Consider the following 23,337-nt stretch of genomic DNA (forward strand, 5'->3'; position numbering starts at 1 on the left):
TAATGGCCAGTGCCCGATGTTTCAGAGGGAATGAACAGAACAGAGCAATTTCAAGTAATTCGTTCCCTATTGTCCAGTCCCAGCTTCTGGCAGTTGGCGGTTTAGGGACACCCAAAGCATGGGTGTCCTAAACAGTATTTGCTTTCCCAAGGACGTGGATGAAGTGACTCCTACTGTCCCCGTCCAATTCTTGGTAGTAATTTAATAAAATGTTTTTACTACACTTTTAAAGTAGTTGGGGATGGAGCTCCCAACCTGCTACCCCTCTCTGGCCTTCTCTCTTTGACAGCACAAGCACTGTTAACACTGATAACAGACAGGCATTGGAGGTCCATGATGCTATAAAAAACAGCTACTTACCTGTATTGTAACTGTTATCTTAGAGATTTGTTCCACATGTGTATTTCACTCCGGTGTGCACGTGCCCAGCACACCAAAGCTGGAGAGTTTTCCGCAGAAGTACCCATCGGGGCAGTACATTCTCCTGTCCCCTCCCAAGGCTAAATATTGGCGGCGCCATCCTGACTTCCCTCAGTTCCTTTGCACTACAATATGGAAAAACAGGTGGAGGATGGGTCATGGAATACTCACGTGCAACAACGTCTCCAAGAACAACAGTTATGATACAGGTAAGTAACTTTCTTCTTCTTTGAGTGGTTGCACACATGTATTCCACTCAGGTGACTTACAAGCACTACCGTTGGGAGGTGGGGCTTGGAGTCTATTTAAATAGTGATTGCAACACAGCCTTCCCAAAATTTGCACCATATTTTGGTGCAGTTGTGATGGTGTCATAATGAGTGAAGGTATGCACCAAGGATGAGGGGTCAGTCCTACAAATGTCCAGTATGAGAACATCCTTCAGAACAGCCATCAAAGTAGCCTGAGCTCTTGTTGAACAAGCCAATAGTCTGTGTGAAAGAAAAGCGTTCGCTATCTCATCAGCTGTGGTAATACAGGGCTTAATTTATCTAGAAATTGTCTGTGTTTACTGCTTGACCACTCATTCTGATAACGTAAGAAACAAAATAGCTAAGGAGACAGCCTGAAAGGCTTAGTCTTGGTTCAGATAAAAGGATAATGCTCTCATTGCATCCAAAGTATGTAGATGTTTTGTCCTCCTGTGAGGACGGTTTTGGGAAAAACTAAAAAAAAAAAACCAATAAGTATATTGTTGCGTTCAATTGAAAAGCATATATCACTTAATTATGAAGCCACAACTGAAGTTCTAAGCTACTTTTGTTTGAAAAACATTGTATTTGAAAAACCCTGCCATGAGAGCCTGCAGCTCACCCACTCTTCTGGCTGATGTGATAGCAATAAGAAAGGATATCTTCAGACACAGATGAGGCAAAGAACAGGAGGCCACTGGCCCAAATAGAGGGGGCATTAAAGCAGTTAATACAGTGCTAAGATCCCAAAGTGGCAATGCGTTCTTTACCGAGGGGAAAGTCAAACAATCCCCTTTAAAAATCTAGAGACCATCTGGTTTGAAAAAACTGATCTCTGAATGGGACGGTGAACTGCTGAGATCGCTGCTAAGTGAACTATCAGGTAGCTTAGAGGCATGAGGATTTGAGATACAACCGGTACTATAAAATTCCCTGAATCTTAGCTTCTGATGGAGATATGCACCATGGAGTGGACCAGATTGGAAATCGTTTCCACTTTGCTAAATACGTGGATCGTTTTCTACTGGTAAGCAATACCTCCTAACTGCCACTGAGCAGTGCTTCCCTGCCTAACCACTCAATAGTGATGCCATAAAGGTGCAGGCTGTTGGGGTCCAGATGCAACATCCATCCATGCTGCTGGGACAGTAGATCTGGAAGCAAAGGCAGAGGCCACAGAAGTTGGATGTTCACAGCCTCTCGATTCAAGAAACAGTATTGTCTCAACCAAGTTGGAGCTATAAGAATTATCTTGATGTAGTCTTGCAAATCAATTTAAGGATTGCCTGTGGGACTGAATAGGGAGATCAGGTCCCACCTCAAGAGAAAAACGTTGGCTAATGAACCTGGACCGCGACTTGCTTGGGAGCAGAACTGATGGTATTTCTTCTTGTCTTTTTTTGCAAATAGGTCAATTGATGGAATACCACAGACCTGAAAGAAATTTTGAGCACACTGTTCTTCAGGGACCACTTCTGATTTGAAAAAAAATCTCCAAATGAGATGATTGGCCAGCTGGTTCTAACAACATAGTCAGTGCGCAGCAATGGGAGAAATGCCCTTCTTGATGCAAAAGTTCCACAGTTTCATCCCTTCTTGACAAAGCTGATTGACCGTGCCCTTCCCTTGTCTGTTTTATTAGTATCACTGTTGTATTGTTGGTCTGGATGACCGTGGTATGGCAAGTCCATGAGGGAGAAAAGCACATTAAGCTTTGTGAATTGCCTGGAATTCAAGGACATTGACATGAAGGATCACTTTGTGTTCCAGCCATAATGCTTGGGTTCACAAACTCTCCCGGGATACATTGGTAAAAATCCGTCCCTTTGTGTTCAGAGTTTAATAAAAAGAGCATTAAAGTACTCACTGGAATAAAAAATGAGGCATACTGGTGCAAGCCCAGGGAAACACAGGCCAGTGGTTTGAACACTGAATATCTCCTTGGAATGGCAGTGGAATTGAATCTACTGCATGGAGGCTACTTCAGCCCTAACACACAATCCTAACGCATCCTACTGTAAAGAGAAGACACAAAGATCCATGAAGCAGCAGATCTTCTGGCCATATCTTCCATGCACTGTCACATACAGAGCTTCTCATAGAGCCGGGCTCCATGTCCACTATCCAGATGTCTCTTTGTATCACTGGTTCTGCTGTTAAGACTACCATCAGTCCCACAGCTTTCAATTTTCACATAACTCTATAGTCAGCATTATCTGATTAGTTTCAGCTGATGAGTGCCACAGCACAGTTTTAGGCCATGTCCAACGTTTAATAAAATTTATACAGAAATTGATTTTATCTTTTGCTTTTCAGAAATGGTCTTCCTTGAGAGAACGGTCTTTTATGGATACCTACTCTCAGAACTTCAAGAGCTAACTACTGACTTCTAGAACCCAAGGAGGCAGTTCATGCAATAATGCCTCCTGTGATTTGACATATACTAGTACCTCATTGTAAAATATTTGTTGTGGCCTTGTCTATTAATGACACAGTGTACCTCAAAATAATACCCTGTACCCCCATACTCACCACTTGTATATGGTTATGATCTATTTGTACAAAGCATGCTTTGTGAGGTATCATTGGAAAAGTTAGGGTCTTTTGAACATCACTGTCCTGTTAAAATATCATCACTGTATATGAAGTCCTGAAATTTTGTTGTATGTTTGCTACTGAAAGGTGAGTCTGGGCAATGTCCACAGAATGGCTCTTCAATGGCAACAAAGGGATGACCAACACCCAGCCAGGTGTAAAGCAACCATCACTGGCCAGTCACTAGCAGGGGAGTTGTTAAAAGGAGATTTATAATTCACATGAAAGACAGTTGCTTGAGTACGTAAACCACGAAGCTGCCTGACCTCATGATGCAGCAATGACTTTTCCAGTAAAAAGGGTCAAGATATTAAAAAGGGGGAACACAGGTCCCTGACCACCTCTCCTTCCCCACCTATTCTGAAGGCAACAAGATTATCAGGAAGAAAAAGAAACATTTGGACTAGGGGGAGTGGTCCTAACTGGCAAAGCTTTCCAGTTAGCAAAGACGGCTGTAGGCAATTGGGTAAGAGAAACCTGTGACTTCAAACTTGACTTAGCTTGATAAAGTTGAGGAGTTAGACTGCGATTTTACCTTTTATTTCCTTCTGTAACCAATTCTATACCACTTATCACTTAAAATCTATTTTTCTGTGTTAATATACTTATTTTAATGTTTTCCCTAAGCCAGTGTGTTTTTGACTTAAGTTTGGGGAATCTATTCCGGTTACAAAGGCTGGTGCATATTCATACCCTTTGATGGAATGACAAACTAATTAATGAGCTTACTCTGATGAACGAGGTCTTGAGCAGTGTAAGACGCACATTCCTGGGGTGCCGTACAAGGCTGGGGCTGAGGGATATGCAGGTATTGCCTATATGTAATTCAAGAGTGGCTGAGCATAGCGCTCTGGTAGTTGTCTGGGTAGGACTTGCATGCTAGAGGCGGGGGTGAGTGGGCCAAGTGGCAGCTCACACTGCAAAGCGGGGCATATGACACACCAGACTGGAGAGTTAAGGGGGCACAATGATTCAATAGTCCAGATTGTACCCTGGGGCATCTCACAATTAGTATATGTAAGAAAGAACTTGCAGGGCTAGAATCAGAGACCACGGAGGTTCTGGGCTGCTGACGCCTCCGCATTGCCATTAGAAGTAGGTGTGCTTAGGAGGACCCTGCAAAGCTAGGCTCAGCAGGAAGTACCATCCAGGGGGCCTAAACAGAGGCAACTCCCAGCTCACTGACTGGCCAATACCAGTATATAAATTAGGAAGCCATGATGGGGAGCTGTCTGAGCAATAACAAGACTGCCTGCCTGCTTATTTCTGCTCCAGACCCTGGACTCCGGCTTCTGACCCTGATCTGTCCTTGACTTCGCTATTGGATTGTTGTCTGTAACCTGGCACCCAAACCTGACTTCCTGGTATCCTGACCTGGCTCCACTCTGACCTGCTAGTCCCTAACCCTGACTTCCCGGCTTTCTGATCTAGCTTGCCCTGCTATTGTCCCCAATCACAACTCAGCAGCTGACCGGGCACGCCAGACATCCACAGCCCAGCCCTGATGGTATGGTACTTCCTCTGGGCAGACTTCTGCAATATAGTTCCCAACTTTATTGGCATAAATCTGTAGGACTGTATACCATGTGTCCTTTTGATTAATAGTTGTAAAAAGTACTTGTACCAAGCAAGCTTCTTCTAATCCCTACTAACAAACTTTAAAAACTAATGTAACATCGGTGGCTAAGAGAAAAAAAATCTAGCAAAAAGCCCATTTTTATGATATTTTTTTCAATTACAGTATTTTCCACCCAAAAAAATTCACAACTAAATCCAGAGTTGCTGGCCTCTACATGTTTCAAACACACACAGACTCCCCAGACTGACAGGAAAAAAACACAACAAAAAACAGTTCACTGCTTACATTAGCCAGAATCATTGACTATAGTGTGTACATGTGTCAAGGTCGAATCCCCACTTTGTCTCTGAGTATGGAAGGTGGGAGCCCTCAAGGATTTTAAAAATTAATACTGGCCACTCCAGGCTTGTATTAAACTCCCAAGGTTACAGCTTTTCTCTGACCTTGGCTTGGTAAATGCTGCCACCACCCAAATGCAAAATACCCCCTTGAGCCCAGGAAGGAGCACTTGGGAATTCCTCCCTGTGAGGTACCCTCAAGCCCTTTCATCCTCCCTCTAGGGAAGAGCTGAGAAAGACAACAAAGGAAATTAGTTGTTGCTACCAGCTAATCAAATAACAGGCACAAACCTCTTAGGACACCAAAAATTCAATCCTGTTCTTAAAAAAGGTAAAATTTATTAAAAACAAAAAGAAACAATTACAAAAATTAAGCATCAAGATCTCTCTCTTGAGGTTCAGCTTAAAGGTGACAAGCAAAACAAAAGCATCTGGGGTTAGCACAGAGATCCACAAGCCAAAATAAAGAAATAAACCTAATCGCGTCTATTTAAACATGCCCTTTCCAATGATTTCTTCTAGGTATGGAAGATGAATTTTTATACCTGGTTCAAGCCTTACACAGCATTCCTGCTTTTATAGCATTACTGCTCTGTATCTCCTTCTCCGAAGAACAACAGACAAAGGGAAAGTTTCTTTCCCAATTTAAAAAAGTTCTAGCCTTCCCGTTGGCTCTTTTGGTTAGGTGCCCATTTTTTATTTTTTATTTTAAAACCCGGGGGACTTTTTAACCCTTTGCAGGTAAAGCAAGTAGAGAACAGCTACCAAGAAGGATTTTACAGCTAACTGGCTGGCTGGCTGTCCATCAAAGGGAGCTACCCCTCACCCCCTTCATTTATCACAACATGTAGGTGTGTAAAGAAACTGAAATTACTTTCTTCCACCTCACAGATATCAGAGCTGAAAATTATAAAATAGGAAACTTAGTCCACTCCCTGCCAATGCAAGATTGTTGTACATTTGTTGTCTTTAGGGATAGGAAAACTTCAAAAAAACAAGTATTTTGGATGAACAGAGTATCAATAGTATTTGGCCATGTACTGTATTTAACAGGAAAAAAAATAGAGTGGCAGAATAACTGTAAACTTAAAGGAGAGGATATACATACCTACATGGAATTTCTGACCTTCTTCCACTCTAAAAGTTCCTAAATTCCTATCAAAGGTTACAATTTTACTTGCCTTTACATTCTTACCAATTTTTAAGTCGTTAGTCAGACTGTGTTTTGTAAGACTCAGCAGCTCTTTGCCATCAATGTTATTCATCTTGAAAATCCCAACAAGGTCTTTTAAACCTTGTGCACAAAGCCAGACTGAGACCTCTTCCTCTGACCAGTTCTCAATAGACATCTTAGGTTCATCTTCCAATCCACTTCCTTGGGAAACAAGTAGAAAAGGGAAATTTCAGATAAGAAATAAAAAAAACAGAACTGTTCTTGTGCATTGAAAGTTGCTCTTGGTATACCTTTGTAACATAGCTTTTATGAGCTACAATGTTTATTTCCTGACTTATTTTGTCTATATTAATTAGCAAATAATTTTTTGTTCCTATTGCCAACTATGCTTGCAATTAATATGAGAAACAGAAAATACAAGTTATTTGTGTACAAGTGTCACTGGCAAAGTTTGCGCTGCTCTGGGAATATTATTTGTCAGTTAAGTGCTGCCCAGAGAGTAAGAAAAAGGGACGCAAGAGATCACACTCCTTTTGTTTAGGTGTAAAATTTCCTTAAAGAAGGAATGGTACATTTAAAAGATTTTTTTCCCCCTCTTCTTTCTTTTCCAACATACAGGACATTTCCCAATAGTAAATAATTTTAAGGAAGGTCAAATGTTGGGACTATATTTTTTAAGATTACACATTGAGCACATACTAGGGTAAAGCAGTCTGTATAGCATCTCCCAATAGGTTTACAACTATATTATACCAGAAGTATAAAAAGAGCAGCTTAAACAAATGCATGTACTTACCTGCACAATGTTGCTTTGGATCAAATTGCCAGATATTCACAGTTTTATCCATTGAACCTGTTGCAAGTAATGGAATATCTGGTGCAAAGGCACAAGTTGTAACATATCTAGAAACAAAAGCAATTCAATAACTGAAATTTAAAATCACACATTAAATAATTTCCTTGGTTAAAACAGGATTTGCTGATTTCACACCTGGTATGCTGAGTTAAAGTGTGCAGGATGCTCCCAGTTTTCTGCAAACAAAAATTATTGCATTTGTTAGGTCAAATAGAAATAACAATCACTGTTAATCATTTTTATTTATATAGCAATTTTTAATTCAAAGCACTTTACAAAGGTGGGGAAGCATAATGATTTCAATTCTGAAGATGGTGTAATTGAGGCACTAAGAGACTAAATAATATGCCAAAAGTCACATAGCAAGTCAGCATCAGACCTGGTAATAAAACTCAAATCTCCTGACTTGCAGCCCCATGTTCAATCCAACAGACTACACAGCTGTCCCTCAATGTACCTGGCAGACAGAAATATAATATATTCAACTGACAGTTCTAAAATTCCATATGGGCTGATTACTCATCCGGATAAAAAAACATTTCTTCCAAAATACTAGAATTAAGAACGTATCAGAGTGAACTAGTAACCGAATCTGAAATCCAGGTGCAACCTTTAAATAAAAAAGCAGGGCCTGTAACATCACAAGGATTAAGCAACTGTGGTTTGCATATGTGGCCACTAGATGCTGCCATTCACAAAAACAAATCTTAACGATTCCAATCCTTTAAATTATGTTTAAGAGTCTCTCTTTAGTGTAGCACATGATTCCCTTGACAGACATTGTCAGAATTAAAAAAACAAGTTATTCTAATTGACCTGTCAACTTTCCTGTTTTTCCTCTCATACTTCTGAACTGTCCCTCATGAGGGATATGTCCCTTATGTTAGACTGACATTTATCTCCATCTGATCCAGACCTATTGTTCTTTCACTGTTATCTCCCAATTAACATTATAGGACTAAACAGAACAGTGGAACAAATAATTTATTTCTTGAAGTAGTCAGCAATCATGCTATTTTTTTTTAAATAAAGTGGTAACTTAAAGAAAGCAATTAATCTTTTTAAACCTCACTATAAATCAATATTGACACTGATGAAGAAAAAGAAAATACAATCCATCCCAGCCTGGTTACCACAATTTATCCAGTGAGGCCATGGTCAGCTGGGACATCTCTAAACCAAGTATGGCTCAATTTTGTACAGGCTATATGACTGGTCGGACACACCCTCAGACTCTGATTTGCTGGGAGGCTGATGCCTTCCTCATCACCTTAAGCTGCTGTCACAGTAAGCATAGAGTCCAAAAAGTATTTCAGCAGCAGTCAGCGCCCAGGGAAGGCCTGGCATGATCCAGCCCCAGAGGCACAGTGATTTGTCCACCATCACATAGGAAGTCTGTTTAAGAACCAGAAACAGAATTCACATCTCCCAGTTCTGTGACTTTAATGAGTGAATATGCTTCCTCTCCCATGTCTTGTAGTTCCCAGCAAGTTCAGGACCAGATCATGCTCTCAGTTACACCACTATAAATTAACCACTGATTTATGAATTTACACTGGTGAGGAGACAGGAAAAATATAGGGGCCAAATTATGCCTTCAGTGTCACCTTGCTCATATTCTGATTAGGATTCATTCTTTCAGGTCTGCGTGAGCACTTTAAACCAACTGACATTTGAATAGGTAAGGGACCATTACATTTCTATGTGAGACAAGAATTCCTAAACACATCTGATCTTAGATGTTGACTATACACAAAAGTTGTACCACGAACTATATAGATAAAGTATGTTCACCCTTCACTCTCAGGAAAGCAGATTAATAATTTTAATATTGTAAAAGACAAAAGTTAAATACTATGTACAGATGAATTAGGAAGGCTTTACCAGTTTTCAGTGGTATTATTCCTACCGTCAAGCAATAAGTCTAAGCAATAAGATGTAAAAAGGGTATGATATTAAAGAATGCTATTATTTCTTAACCATTCCCCTTGAATTGTCCATGTTTGTACATATAATATACTAAAAGATTCCTAAAACAACTATTACTGATATAGGAAACTCCTATTTTTTTCCTGTGTCAATGACTGCAATCTTACATGCTTTTGATGATATGACAACACATAAGACTTACAAATTTCATCCACTTAAGTGTGCAGATACATATGTATACAGTAGTGTGATTCTGTTGTACAGTACCAAGATAAGAAAAGAATGAAGTGTAGAAAAAGGTGGCGAGGGAAAGAGAGAGAGAGAGAGAGAGAGAGACACACACAGACACTCTGTACTTTGATATGGATGAACTCCTTCCTCACTCCTACTCCAAAAAATACACACTAAAGATTTCAGGTCATATTTGCTAGTCTTCTCAAGATAGAAGAGAACATTTCAGGTGAAGGGATAAAAAAAAAAATCAGTAAACAATCTTGAATTATGCAATACTTACAATGTCATGTATTATGATGGATTTGTCCACAGATCTTTAAAAAAAACACATTAAATTAAATGATGGCCTGGAAAGAGATGAGAAAACAAACTATTATAATTAAAAACTATGGGACAATTTTTTGTCCCACAAGGAAAGTCTAAACAAACAAGATTTGCTGGCAGCAACTATGCAGATGTTAGACGTAGCAATCCTCTTCACTGAAATCTAGAGGTAGGGTCTGAACATCTATACAGCAGCTTGAGGTATAGCCTAGAAGAAAGAGTAGTGGCTGAAGCCCACAGCTCCTCTCATTCCAATAGGTTTTTGAGGCAGTGCATCTGTGAAGTACATAAATCCACTGGCCATGCTACCACCACACCAATAGCTCATTCACATTTGTCCCCTCAATGCTCCAGTACAGGGAGTAGCTGCAAAGGTGGGCTCAACCATGTGTGGACACTGTGAACACTGAGTGGGCTCTCCTACCCAGGAGTACTGGAATAATTTTTATAGTGGGGGTGCTGAGAGCCACTGAACCAAACTGTGAACCCTGGATATGATGGAAAGCGCCTCAAATCAGGGGGTGCAGTGGCACTCCCAGCATCCTTAGTTCCAGCACCTGTGCGCTTATCTTCCAAGTATTTCTGCTTCAATTTGGACCCTGAATATCTGCAAAGCAGACTAGAGGAAATGGCTCAGTACAGAATGTAAAATACTACATAGTTAAAATATCACTATTTTTAATAAGATAATCCATATACAAAGTGTTACATGTTTATTTTCAGCAACTACAGTTCTTCCTGAAAGATGTATGGAGTACAGCTATACAGACTGGATGCCAACCTCAAGAGATCAAAACTCATGAATCGGACCCTCAAAAATCATGCAACTGGCACAAAACCTGGCCAAAAAAATTATGTTTAAAAAAAAAAAAAAGAAATCATATCAACTCTTATGTTTTAGTCTGTCTTCTGACTTTCCCCTCTATTCCACTGTCAATGTGTGAGTGATAATTTCAGGCTAAAAAGTCAGTCTTTAAGGCATACAAAAATGACTGCCTCTCCCTGGCTACTCAGACGGGATGTCTAAACAGTAAAGAAAAACCTGCGCTGGCCTGTGCCAACCGACTTGGGCTCATGGGCTGGGTTGTGGGCGGTTTCATTGCTGTGTCGATTTCCGGGCTCGGGCTGGAGTCTGAGCTCTGGGACGCTCCTGCCCCACAGAGTCCTAAAGCCCAGGCCTCAGCCCGAAAATCGACACAGCAATGAAACAACCCCGCAGCCCAAGCCTCACAAGCCCAAGCAGCCTGGCACGGGCCAACCACAGGTTTTCTTTGCTGCGTAGACATGTCCAAAGAGACATGTCCTCACCCATAAGATAGGAGAGCTGCCATCCATTTCCTATTACTATCTTGACCCAGCAGCACCACTTCTCTGCCTCCCATTGCCCTAGGGCTACTCTTCTGTCTGGTTCCCAGCACCACTACTCTGCCTCCCCTCTCACATTTGTGATCCAAAAAGAAAATACCAAAAAAGAGAATGAAAAGAACCTTTGGCTCCCCAAAAACAAAAACACCACAAAGAAAAATGACAAAAAGTTATTGTCCTCTGGGATTTGTGTTATAACTTTAATTACTGGTTAATCTACAACATTCTATTTTTTTCTAAAAAGGTATTTTCTTAATTTAGAATTTTTTGGTAATAGAATGGAAATTAAAAGGGTGTATTGTTGGAATTGTTATGTCAAGTTGCTACTTTGACAGCTTACGAGAGGTTAAGTAATTATCTATTACAATGTGGAATAAAAACATGCATAATGTCATTGAAATATATAAAATCATAAATGATTATAAATATTCTACCTTACTTATTTTCTTTAAAAAAAAATCAATGTTAGAATACAGAAAATAAGGAAGTTGATCCCACCATGATATTGGTTACTTAATTTAATATTACCAAAACATTAAAATTTCCCTTTCTTGTAAAACTATCCATAACTGTTTTCTCTCCTGCCCTCACATTTTTATACAATACTGATACTATCAGAAGAAACAATTACTACCTTTAGAATACACAGCATGTAACACACTAACATGATTTCAGGGCATACCCACTTTTAGTGGTGGCCACTGTACTCCAAATCAGGATGTTCTCATTATTACAAGTAATAATATGAACCTGGTGTAGAATTAATAAGCCAACACCTTTTACCTGCAATAGTCAGAGTCAAACAGAGATTGTATTTCTACATCTAACTGAAATGAACTGTGGCTAGCACCTTAAGTTAATGCACAGTATTAATATTAATCACTAGGGTCAGTATTTGATTTAAAATATCTACATTTCATAAATATAATCTCATTTTAATAGGGTTTTGCATGCTGGACTCCCATTAAGACTTACACCTACAAATGTCCATGTTTCAGTAATGAGATGAAAGCAGAACCTTAAGTCATAATTATATAGTACTTAAAAACACTCAAGTGATACTCTGGGTAGCCAGAGTCCATTGTCAGCAGGCTTCAACACCAATCTAGGATTTATTGCTAATTTCTGATGAAAGCATTAGTTAGAGATGTAAATAGGGTTTAAAATTCTATTGGTTAAACAGTTAACCATTAAGCAGTTCATATAGGCGGGGAACTATTGGCGCAGGGGGTGATGCAGCACCCCCACATTTTACACGGGGTCCCAGCTGCCAGCCTCGCGCCCAGGGTCCCGGCAGCTGGGATGCTGGGTGAGGAGCCAGCAGCGGAGTTTAATCATTAACCAAAACTAATATTAGTGAAAGATTTCCTATCTGAAACATGGTACCGAGGGAGTCCTATGTATCCTGAGAGAATCGTTGTTACTTTAATAGACAGCACTTTTCACTTATCACAACAGCATTAAAACCCTAAGCCTGTGTCACTGCCACAAAACTCCCCAGGAGTTTTTTACCCATTGTTGACATGGAGTGGTAAATTCCATTTGTCTCCTGTGCTATTATAGAAAGAATATGGAGGGCATTTGAATTTTTCCTCCGATATATTAAAAAACCCCTAATATCAATAATAAGATGTTCACATACAATACTCCTTAAACACCAGAAAAATCCACCCTCTACAAACATATTAAGGTGAACAGTAAAAGAGAAATATATTTATAAATTTTGTTTAAACAGTAGGTAGAGCTTAAGTAGTGTTGGTTCAATATTCACATGGCATCAGAAAATATGAAATATTTATAAGCACATTTTTGCAATTTAAAAAAATGTATTTTTGCATAGAACACTAGCATTTGTACATACAAACTGTGGATTTGTACATGTATCTACAAGTTTTATTCATATATAATAAATTTGAGTTTTTGTGATGTGCCCACAAATATTATGGGTAAATTTTTGGAAAAGTACAGAAATCTGGCACCAGAAATAAACACTTTGCATGTGTTCCTTCTCTCCCCTCCCCCTCAAAAAAGAGAGTGAATTTCCTTTGGGTAGTTAAATGTTATACATTCCAACAGATTCTAGAACATCATTAAAATACATATCACTTTCAAACTTTGTGTGCATGTGTAGGTATATAAATTTTACAAAGTCAATATTTTAAAACAGTGATTTTTTTCGAGTTCTAGGTCACTGTTTAGATTATCTTCATGTAATAATGTAGATAAGTGTCCAGAAAAGCTTTTCATACACCAAAGCTGAAATTGAGTTCTCCCCCACTCCAACACTCTCATCCTATTCCTTAGTAATTTTTCAATTAACTAAGAATTAACTTCAGTGCTTAAAAACAAAAACAACTCAATTTCCACTTCAGAAGGGGGAGATAAATATTTACCTAAGCACAGCCATCTACTGTAAAATTTAAACAACTAAAATAAAGTGAAACTGCTTACCCTGAGACTAACATCTGCCCATCATAGGAAAAAGCACAAGCCAGGACTGGGGCAGAGTGTCCGTTCAATGTGCATTCATATTTTAATACACAACCTACAAACACAATTAGCAAAAAGTAGAACATTATTTTTCTAAACTTGTTAACCAATCATTTTCCTTTAAAAATGTTTAGATTTATTACTTTAAAAGGACTGAAAACTTGAGAGCTTGATATAGTGTAATCAAGTGAGGCCAACTGTCAATAGTATAAAAGACAGCAGTGATTAGTTGAGCATAGGGACACCCTCCAACCACACCCTCTGTTCTTTGGCCAGGCCTCTTGCGCCATAATGTGCAAGAAGGGTTGACACAGAAGCAGTTGTTATGGCTCTACTCTGCTTAGAATTTCTGGATAAACTGGCTTTGTGGCTGTTTTGTGCCACCAAAGCAGGCTCATGGATCTGGCCTCATACCATAATGCATGCACAGAAGGGGGTAATTAGGATTGCATGGGCAACCTTAACTTTAGTATTTCCTCACTTCCGCTGCTTCACTTTGAAATCTTAACATTCTTTTAAAATAGGTTTTTGTATGGAATATATAATTATATTCCTATAAAGTTAAATATCTACACATACATACAGCCCACATATGTACAGAACACACAAAGAAAAGAAGAGGGAAGGTTTTTTCCCCCCCCTTTATTGAAAATGGTTTTGGAGCTCTCAGTCCCACTTCTGCTGGACTGGTACCTAAATCACAAAGCCACCTCCCCACAGCAGAAATATTTGTTGCAGTTTTAGCAGATGTCATGGATTTAATGGACAAACGAGTCACTCCTAGTTATGGTCAACTTAGCTCAGGACTGGGGTAATTTTAATACCATCACTGTCTGCACTGTACCTCTTTGGGAAGAATAAAGAGAGGACTCTGGTCTCCAAGTATGTCAACCGAGCACCTTTCAACAGTTCTACACTCAAACAAATTATTGGTAGCTTCCAACAAATAAAAAATACTCTTGTATAATAAAATGCGTAACATAATAATGTACCAACTATTCTAAGGATTTGTAACATACTGTAACTGATTACTGTACGCCAATTAAAAACTTTAATAAATAAAGAAGTTAAGCAAAGCTTGATCCTGCAAAGTGCGGAGCCCTCTAACTCCACTCTAGCGAAGCACTTAAGCAGGAGCTTAACTTCAAAAGCATGTGATTAGTCTCACTAATTTTGTATCTATAACCTTGATTGATAGGCGCTTATTAGCACTAAATTGTAACTTATTACTATACATACCTAAGAGATCAGCAAGTGAAATAAGCCAAAGCTTGATCTGGTTATCCTGACCACAAGATGCCATTCGGAAGTATCTGGATCCTTGTTCTCCACCTGATAAAACGCAAATGTTTTAAAGGGGATCAGAAGCACTGAAAAGAATGTTACAGACCAGTAAGCTAGGTTACAATTCTAACATTTCAATTTGAAAATTAGCTTCCACATTCCTAATACCTTTTTAAAGTATTGATAAAATAATTATACAAATGAATGATATGATTTTGCAATCAAGTTAAATTGTATAGCAGATATCACATTCAAATGTTGTTTCATGAATAGTACAGGTGGAAGAAATCCAAAACGGAGCAGTTGTGACAATAAAAATGAGATAGCAGTCAAAGCTAAAGACTTACCACCAGCTATACAAGATAGTTTAATTTCTCCCTGAGGGCTCCCCTTTCCACCTCCCATGCAGAGTGGAGCTACAGTGCAGGAAAACATCTGGCTCATTATTTAAAGTTTTTTAAAAAGTCTGTTTTGTGGTGTTATGACAACAAAAAAGAGTGGCTTCGATGTGTATTTGACTTGATTTATTTGTAAAGGATTTATATATATATAATAAATAAATAAATAAATACATAAAACCAAAAATCACAAAACAGGAAACTGCAATGGTTTTATGAACATTTTTATTTTCAAGGATTTTAAAAAACATATTAATATATATTATTTCATTTAGAGTAGACCCAAATTTGTAATTCACACACTAAAAACAATTTCAGTTCCAATTTTACAGCAAAGACTTAAGTGTAGAATGCTGTTGCTAGCTCCCTTTTCCAAGACTTAGTAACTTTTACAATATATGCTACATATAAACTAAAAAATTATATTGTTATAAGATAAATACTATGAGGTATAATCATAATTAAATCTAAAATACACTCATCAAATAAATGAATAAAGCACCTTTGGCAATGCATTTTCTAGAATGGTCAGGCTAAACTCTCTTATACAGAGAGATTAGGGCACTGGACCAAATGGCCGTTTGAGGTCCCTTTCAGTTCTACACTTCTATGATAATCTAAGTAAACTATCTACTTAAGAAGGATACCATATAACAAGGGGACTATGAAGAGCATGGTCCTTAAAGATAGAAATTTCGATTTTCAAATTAAATGTACAGTGAATACAAAGAAGTAAAAACATTAAACAAATCTTGCATTTTTTCTCTCGTGTGCTTATTTACAAAATTCAGTAATTCACAAAGGGCCTACCAGTCATTAGTACAAATTAGCAAGGTTCTGTTGTATTTGAAAAAGGTGATTTATATAGAAGTCTAGAAACAGATTCTACTGCCAATTTACTGTGATGATATAATTTTGTGACTAACCTGGCAATAAAAACTGTGGAGTTGTTTTTTGTTTTGCAAAAAATATTCTGTACATAGTTGCCAGTCTTGTTTTCCTTAGTTTTTGTTTTTCCTTCTTCCTACTACTCAAATTATTGACTACTTGTAGATGGGTTGATCAAAATGGATAATAAAGGTTGTTTCTTTTTTGTGTTGGATGAAGCGAGAGAGCCTTTAAACGTGGTTGTATGCATGTTCTCTCCAGGTCAGCAGTTCTCAAACTTTAAAAACTAATGTACACATGTAAAATTCAAGAGTACTTCACATATTTTCATACTGTAATCAGTTTAGTTATAATGTGTTCATATTCTGATAAATGAATCCATGTACCACCTGACTGCAAAACCAGTACCAGTTTGAGAAAAGCAGCTCTCGTCATTACAGATAAGAGACAATTAAAACAGTGTACATGAAAGAAGTTTGCCCGTTTAAAATACCATGTCAATCAGTGCATTCCATTTCTGAGTATTCGAAGATTTTGAGTAGTGTGAGGTAATTATAACAGTATGATAAAATTGCTCCTAAATACTAAGAAGTGATCAGCACTAACTGAGGGCTAGGTAGTAAATTTGTTTTAAATACTGTATATAACTGCTATTCTGTACATTAAAAAATAATGGGCCAAATTCATCACTAGTGTTTGAATAGGTAACTTCAACAACATAAGTGGGAGCTATATCTGAGGATAGAACTCTGCCTTTAGCTAGTTAATTTGTTTACCAAAGGACCTGAATGCCGGTTGAGAAATCTAAAAAAAGGTCACGCTCCTTTACTGACTGTGAAAATACATATCTCCTTGGCAACTGTTTTCTTGATTTGTGTTATTTTAATCTTCTAAAACTTTGTGCCTCATTTAAGATTATGTCTCGCTTTTTCATTAATTTTAATTTTGTATAAATCTTTCACACATAATTTGTCATAAACCTTGACATTTCAAAACCAATCTGTATGCAATGGGTTTTGGGAGTAAAAACCTACATTTGAAAATCCAAAAATTCAAGAGAAGGAAATGTGAAGCATATGTTTATAACTTTTAAATGGTACCGAGCCTAAGGGCTTTCTCCTGCCCTTATGCAAGCCTTTTTTAATTCAGATTTTCATGTGATATTAATTAAAAATGGCACTTTAACTGGATAGTTAATGATGCAATGATAGTATGCATGTCTCCAAAATTAGGTCTGTTTTCCCAGGAGAACTGGGTACAGCTCTGGAGAGGCGTGAAGGAGTGGTACCTGTGTATACGTATAAGACAGTAGAGAATGTAGAAAAATCAGAGAAGTGGCCCAGATGACCAAATTACATGTATTCTTTTACCCAACTTGTTTTACATTTTGGAAAAACTAGGTGAAAGTTTCTCCTATGGAGCCTTAATATGTATTCCCCATGACCTACACAGCAGCTAAACTCCTGTTCTGAATTAAACCCAACTCAGCCCAATCAACTTCAACAGTTATGTGGGGAAGTAAATCAGAGCAAAATTTAATCCTAGTTCTCCATAATCCTGGAAGCATTCCTAGGGTTATCTGCCACACAGATAACTTTTTACAGAAATAAAGATATTCTTGACCAGTTCTCATTAGAACTGGGTCCAAATCACAACCTCAGATCCAAAATCTATGAACTGTGCATAAACTCAGATGCAGTTTTGAACTTTGCAGCTTTCCTTTATCTGTACAATGGGCTGACCCAAAGCCTTGGATCCAAACATCTCGGAATTAGAGACAAGTTTTGCATAGGATCTGATCTTTGCAGTTTGGGCCTAGGATTTTTTCCCTATTAGGTACAATCAGATAATGGGCCAGAACCTCAATTTGGTTTATGGCCCCATTACTCCACTTAGATGGCACAAATGGGCTGCAAATATCCAGCAGAGAATTCTCCCATTGATGGGTATTCCCTGACTGGTGTTGCAGTTGGGTCTTGCTACCTCCATCCTCTTTGCCACAGTTATCCTCCATCAACACAGAATCTTTTAAGTGCCTTGTGACAGAGGCACAATACATTGCTACCCACCAGATGTTCTAAGCATGGTCAGGACCAGGGCCGGCCCTGGGAATCACAAACACGGATCTGAGGCCTCCCCCCTCAATCTCCCATGCTGTGTGAAGATACTGTGCAGGAAAGAATCTGCCAATTATTTTAACCATTGTTTCTGTCTCTTCTGTGCCTTACTAACATCCAAGGGCTCAAACCTGCAATGTGTTAAGTACTCTGGCTCTGATCCAGCAAAGAATGTGCTTAAGTCATTTGCTGGATTGGGGCCAGAGCATACTTTGAAGGCTCAACCCTAAAGCAGGGGCAGTTATTGAGGAGGGGAGAAACATTCATAATCTTAGTTTTAAAAAGAGTACATAATGGACAGTGGCCTTCCCTCCCCAGATATCAAGAAATCCAGTCAGGGAAACACCACGTCAGAAACCCAGTAACTGCAAACTACAATTGCTGATGTGGGGAAGGGAGCGGTCACCATCGCATTTCCCTCAATGGCAGTCATAGACAAGTGTCTTATACAATGCTTGCAGAAGCCTTATCTTCACTAGGTAAAAAAGGTGTGTTCTTCATCTTGTGTTAGCTAACATGAGTTAAGTCCAAGTAAACAAAAGGCAGGTTGAGGGATTTTAGGCTCCCCCTCGGTCTTTAACTCGAAATGCTAATTTGTGTTAATGTTACAAACTGCCTTTTCTTCACTAGAATTTTACCTCATGTTAGTTACCTCATGTTAGCTAGCATGTTAAGAACACATCTCTTTTCCTAGATTAAGTCTTCACTGTCAAAACAGGTGTGGGGTTTTTGTTTTGTTTACAGTAATATAACTAATATAGATTAGCGACCATTTAAAAAACCCACATTTGGGGGCAGTGAAGACATAGTCCCAGCAAAGATAAGGCCATAGTAAACTCTGACTTGAGGTGAACGGGTGGTCTACAATTTTATATGAAATCACAGCCTTATAAAAGAGATATTAAGTTTTGTTTGTCAAGCACTCTGGGATTCCCTGGAATATGAAAGAAGTTGTGAAAACCAACTCTATTCTATCAAATCCCCAGGGAAATAACACCTTTATTCTCCATCAATAAATTATAACAAAACAAAAGCACTTAAAATTAGAATGTAGAGAACGAATTATGCACACTTTTCATTTTACAGATCAGTAACAACATTGCTACTAACTCTGTTTTCAGCATGTTTTTCTAGTAGTTTTTGGCCTGCTAAACCCAGGGCTGTGAGTTCAATCCTTGAGGGGGCCATTTAGGGATTTGGGGATTGGTCCTGCTTTGAGAAGGGGGTTGGACTAGATGACCTCCTGAGGTCTCTTCCAAGCCTAATAATCTATGATTCTATGATTTGCAGTATTTCCTTTTTCACTACTGAGATTTTTAAAGCTAGGATGGTTTACTTTAAATAGAAACAAAAACATACAGTTCTCTATCCTGCAATTGCAGCTTAACCACACTATTCTTACCATGATGAGAAGCGAGAGCTATTTATAAAGTGGATTCAATTCTAAGAAGCCAATTAGTAAACAACCACAGGGAAGTGAGATGATTTGATGTACTTGGCAGGATGGAAACAGAAGAATGGCTTTTAGTAGTTTTCCCAAATGAGAAGAAAACCATCTACAGTGCATCACTGTCAGAATGAAAAGAAAGAAACTATAATGATAACATGTATGTCACAGAAATAGATGACTCAGAAAAAAATCAAAATGAAATCTATATCAACAGAAATAAAGATTCAACACAAAATTCTAGAGGAGAAAAGAGAAGTGCTGAATTGTAGAAATCCTAAACCACAATGTAAGCTATTAAACCATATATTTTATACACTAGCTTGTGGAAAAAACAACCTCCCACTTAACATAGCTGATTAAATATAACAAAAGAAATGGAATTTGTCAAATCAAATCTTATTTTTTCCATAGCAATTAAAATCTATATCTTCTGGGAAAAGAAGTGTTAAGATTCTAATTAACCATAACTAAATCCAATTTAAAGAAAATAGCAGAGTCATCTGTTATGAATAGCCTAATGCGTAAAGAATAACAGAAACTTTGGTTTCATAGGTTGCTCTTTGAATTAGGAAGGTGAAGAAACTCGGTTTAAAAAAGATTTTCTTTTCATTATACTGGTAAGCACTGCTTTTATGAGCTTTGTTACCTTTTAAAGGCTGCCAGTAATACTGAAAGTTTCAACTATTAGCAATAAAACTCAGAAAAAAATCTAAGATTCCAATAACATTTCATTTAAAAAAAAAATACAATCAATCAGTTTTCAAACGACACCATTGGGATCAGACAAAAAAAACAATCTGTACTCTCATGCAGGGAAATGCACATTTTCTTGTCCATTTCTCCCTTACAAGGCAGAACTAACAGGAGGTAGCATTACTGGTGGCAAAATTTTTAAATCTACAAGGTACACCTCTACCTCGATATAACGCTGTCCTCGGGAGCCAATAAATCTTACTGTGTTATAGGTGAAACCGCGTTATATTGAACTTGCTTTGATCCACCGGAGTGCGCAGCCCCACCCCCCCGGAGCACTGCTTTACCGCGTTATATCCGAATTCGTGTTACATCGGGTCGCGTTATATCGAGGTAGTGGTGTAATCTTTGGAATATTTTCTTTCTAAAACTATGATCCACTTTAGGGGAAAGGAAATCACAGGAGCAAGGGTGTAATGCTTAGTTCATAACTGTATTTTCTAGGAGTCTTTCCCGTTTAGAGATTTTATTTAAACATCACACCTCCTTCCTGTATCATGACAGAATAATTCAGTGCTGTCCCTCACAACTTGGAAATTATTCCCCTTATTACTGCGCACTTTTCAATGGATACACACTTGACAGATTTGGTATGATCAATCACTAACTTTTCATTCAGTAGCAGATGATCACTTTCTGCTTTCTCAACTTTTCCCTGTCTCTTTGCAGCAGATGATAGAGCTTTCTGTAATAGATTATCCTTAAGTGTAACCAATGCTGCTTGGTAGTAAGAAACATGCTTACTATATAGAATTAGGATTCTTTGGCATTTTTAAAAATTCCAATTGATACTTCACTAAAACAGTGCCTGGCATATTTGTGAACTTTGAAAACAGAACTTTATTTACCACTTCATGAAAGATCACAAAAAAACTATGAACCTTGGCTTCATAAAGAGATCTAGAAAGCAGAAATAAAAAATGATGAGATTATTAAGGCAGGTTACATGCTAATAAATTATTGACACTGAAACTAAGGCTCCTGTTTCATGCTATGGCCTCCCACAAAATCAAGTTATTATTTATGGGGTTTTCCAGCTCTTTATGAAATACATTAGCCTTTCAACCTGCCAGACACTTTTGAACTTAAGGGCTTCAAACCTTTGTCATTCTTCTGGATTCTCCTTCATTTCTATTTGTGCATTTCTGCTAACCTTCCAAATGTGAATGGAATGAAAATCAGTGTAGCGTTGTCTTTCTCAGGGCTGGACCAAGGCCCAGGCAATGTAAGCCCATGCCCAGGGCAACAGCTCCTGCAATTATCTCAGCATCTCAGATTTCATTTTTTAAGTTTCTAGCCCCTTTGGTTGTGAGCAAAAGATTGAAAATATGAACACAGCATAATAGATGTAGTGGTGTCTGCCTAAATCTGTAGATAGCCTGGCATAATAGCGCTAAGAAGTTTGAATGGCTCCACATATTTCAATGGGGTGTTAACTATAGGACTTGTTATGCACCAACAATATCCCAGTAAAGAAATGTGTGTGTGGCAGGAGTAGTTGTCTTAGCCTATTCATCACCCCAATGGATGCATCCTGGCTGCAGGAATAAGCACGGTGAGGAGGGGCCTGCCTGCTGCCACCTCTGCCGCTCTTTAAATGGAGATGAGGACCAATGTCACTTCAAGTAGAGAGTTGGGCCACAGTGGCCGCCACATTGTGTTGTGTCTATGGCCCTGGAATGACTTAATCCAGTTCTGCTCTGACTTTGCAGACAGACATTTCCAAACGCCTCTTCTGCAGCTCATGGTTTTGCCAAGCAACAGCAGTCACAGTAGCTAGGAAGATAATGGAGGGGTAGAAGAGCAGAGACGTTCCCCTTTTGACAGTGCAGTCTCTAGGAAATAGGAAAGACAGCAAAGATTCTCCTCTCTCAGAGCAGCCAGGAGACTCTGTCCCTGATTCAAGAAAATAATAAATGGGAAATCAATGCGACTTAAGCATCTGATTAAGTGCTTTCTTCAATCAGGGCCTCTGTAGGGTAGAGGACACAGAAAAGGCCATCTTCCCCACCCTTCCTCTGCAGCTAGAGGGCAGAGGAGCTTCAAATGTATTAGACACCTGCTAACTAGAAGCTTGTATGAAAGAGGGAACCCCCTATGTGGGTTCAAGGAGAATATTTAGGTTCAAAATTCCAGCACTCTGCTTTTTGGACCCAGCTCTGCCCAAACTATCATACCTACCTGTGCTTGGCAGGTTTCATTATCCAGCTAGTGGAGGTCTATTAATATGGACCCTAACTTAATATGGACCCGACTTCCACATCAGCAACTGAATGATTTTATAAATATGCTGGACTGCTTATTGGCTGAGCTTGCAAAGGCCTTACACTCAATTTGACAGCATTTTTCTGTTAGCCTGTCAGTATATCCATCTGTCTGTAACATGATTATCTTTGAATGACCCATCCAATCAATTCCAAAGTTTCAGATAATGTTCTAGGCATTAATGACCTGAACCCTACTGATTTTGGGGAAAATTGGAAAACCAAAACGGGGGGCACATGAAGCCCCTCTTGAACACAGCTACAGACTCAAGCACCTTTACAACTGTCTATAGATCAAACAACTGGTTGATGGCACCCATTAATGCCTTCCAGCATAACAATATCCATCTCATCTCTGCTCATCCTCCCATGGAGGAGAATGGAGGACATGAGGGGGTGGTGAGAACAGCAGTGTACGCAGAACCACTGGTATGGGAGGTGAGAATGTGGGACCCTGCTACGGGAAGATGAGGGAAACACGCAATCCCTAGCAGGAGAAAATCTGGGGGCAGTTGCAGGAAATTCCTAAAAAAAGGGGGGATGGGAGGGTGGCACACAGGGAGCTTGTGTGGGTGTGCAGGAAACAGAGGAATTCAAAGAACCCCTGGTGTGTGCAATAAGCTTGGTC

The 23,337-nt window shown here is 38.8% G+C and overlaps 1 protein-coding gene across 12 annotated transcripts in view; it reads right to left on the reverse strand.

The window, feature by feature from the left end:
• Window positions 1–23,337, reverse strand: part of WDSUB1 (WD repeat, sterile alpha motif and U-box domain containing 1) — a 58,959-nt gene that overhangs the window by 19,447 nt on the left and 16,175 nt on the right. For 7 of the 12 annotated variants that reach the window (XM_005311226.5, XM_065560694.1, XM_005311227.4 and 4 more), the window contains 6 exons: window positions 14,795–14,887; window positions 13,517–13,610; window positions 9,657–9,690; window positions 7,349–7,389; window positions 7,154–7,260; window positions 6,379–6,558 (listed from right to left, as the gene is read on the reverse strand). In XM_005311226.5, the coding sequence (XP_005311283.2) occupies window positions 6,379–6,558; window positions 7,154–7,260; window positions 7,349–7,389; window positions 9,657–9,690; window positions 13,517–13,610; window positions 14,795–14,887 (549 nt within the window). Of the gene's footprint in view, window positions 1–360; window positions 546–6,378; window positions 6,559–7,153; window positions 7,261–7,348; window positions 7,390–9,656; window positions 9,691–13,516; window positions 13,611–14,794; window positions 14,888–16,163; window positions 16,412–19,644; window positions 19,812–23,337 lie in introns of those variants that run through there. The other 5 variants (XR_010591291.1, XR_010591292.1, XM_042860817.2 and 2 more) reach the window with 4 other exon arrangements.

Source organism: Chrysemys picta, chromosome 11, assembly GCF_011386835.1.
Source record: "Chrysemys picta bellii isolate R12L10 chromosome 11, ASM1138683v2, whole genome shotgun sequence".
NCBI classification, from domain to species: Eukaryota; Metazoa; Chordata; order Testudines; family Emydidae; genus Chrysemys; species Chrysemys picta.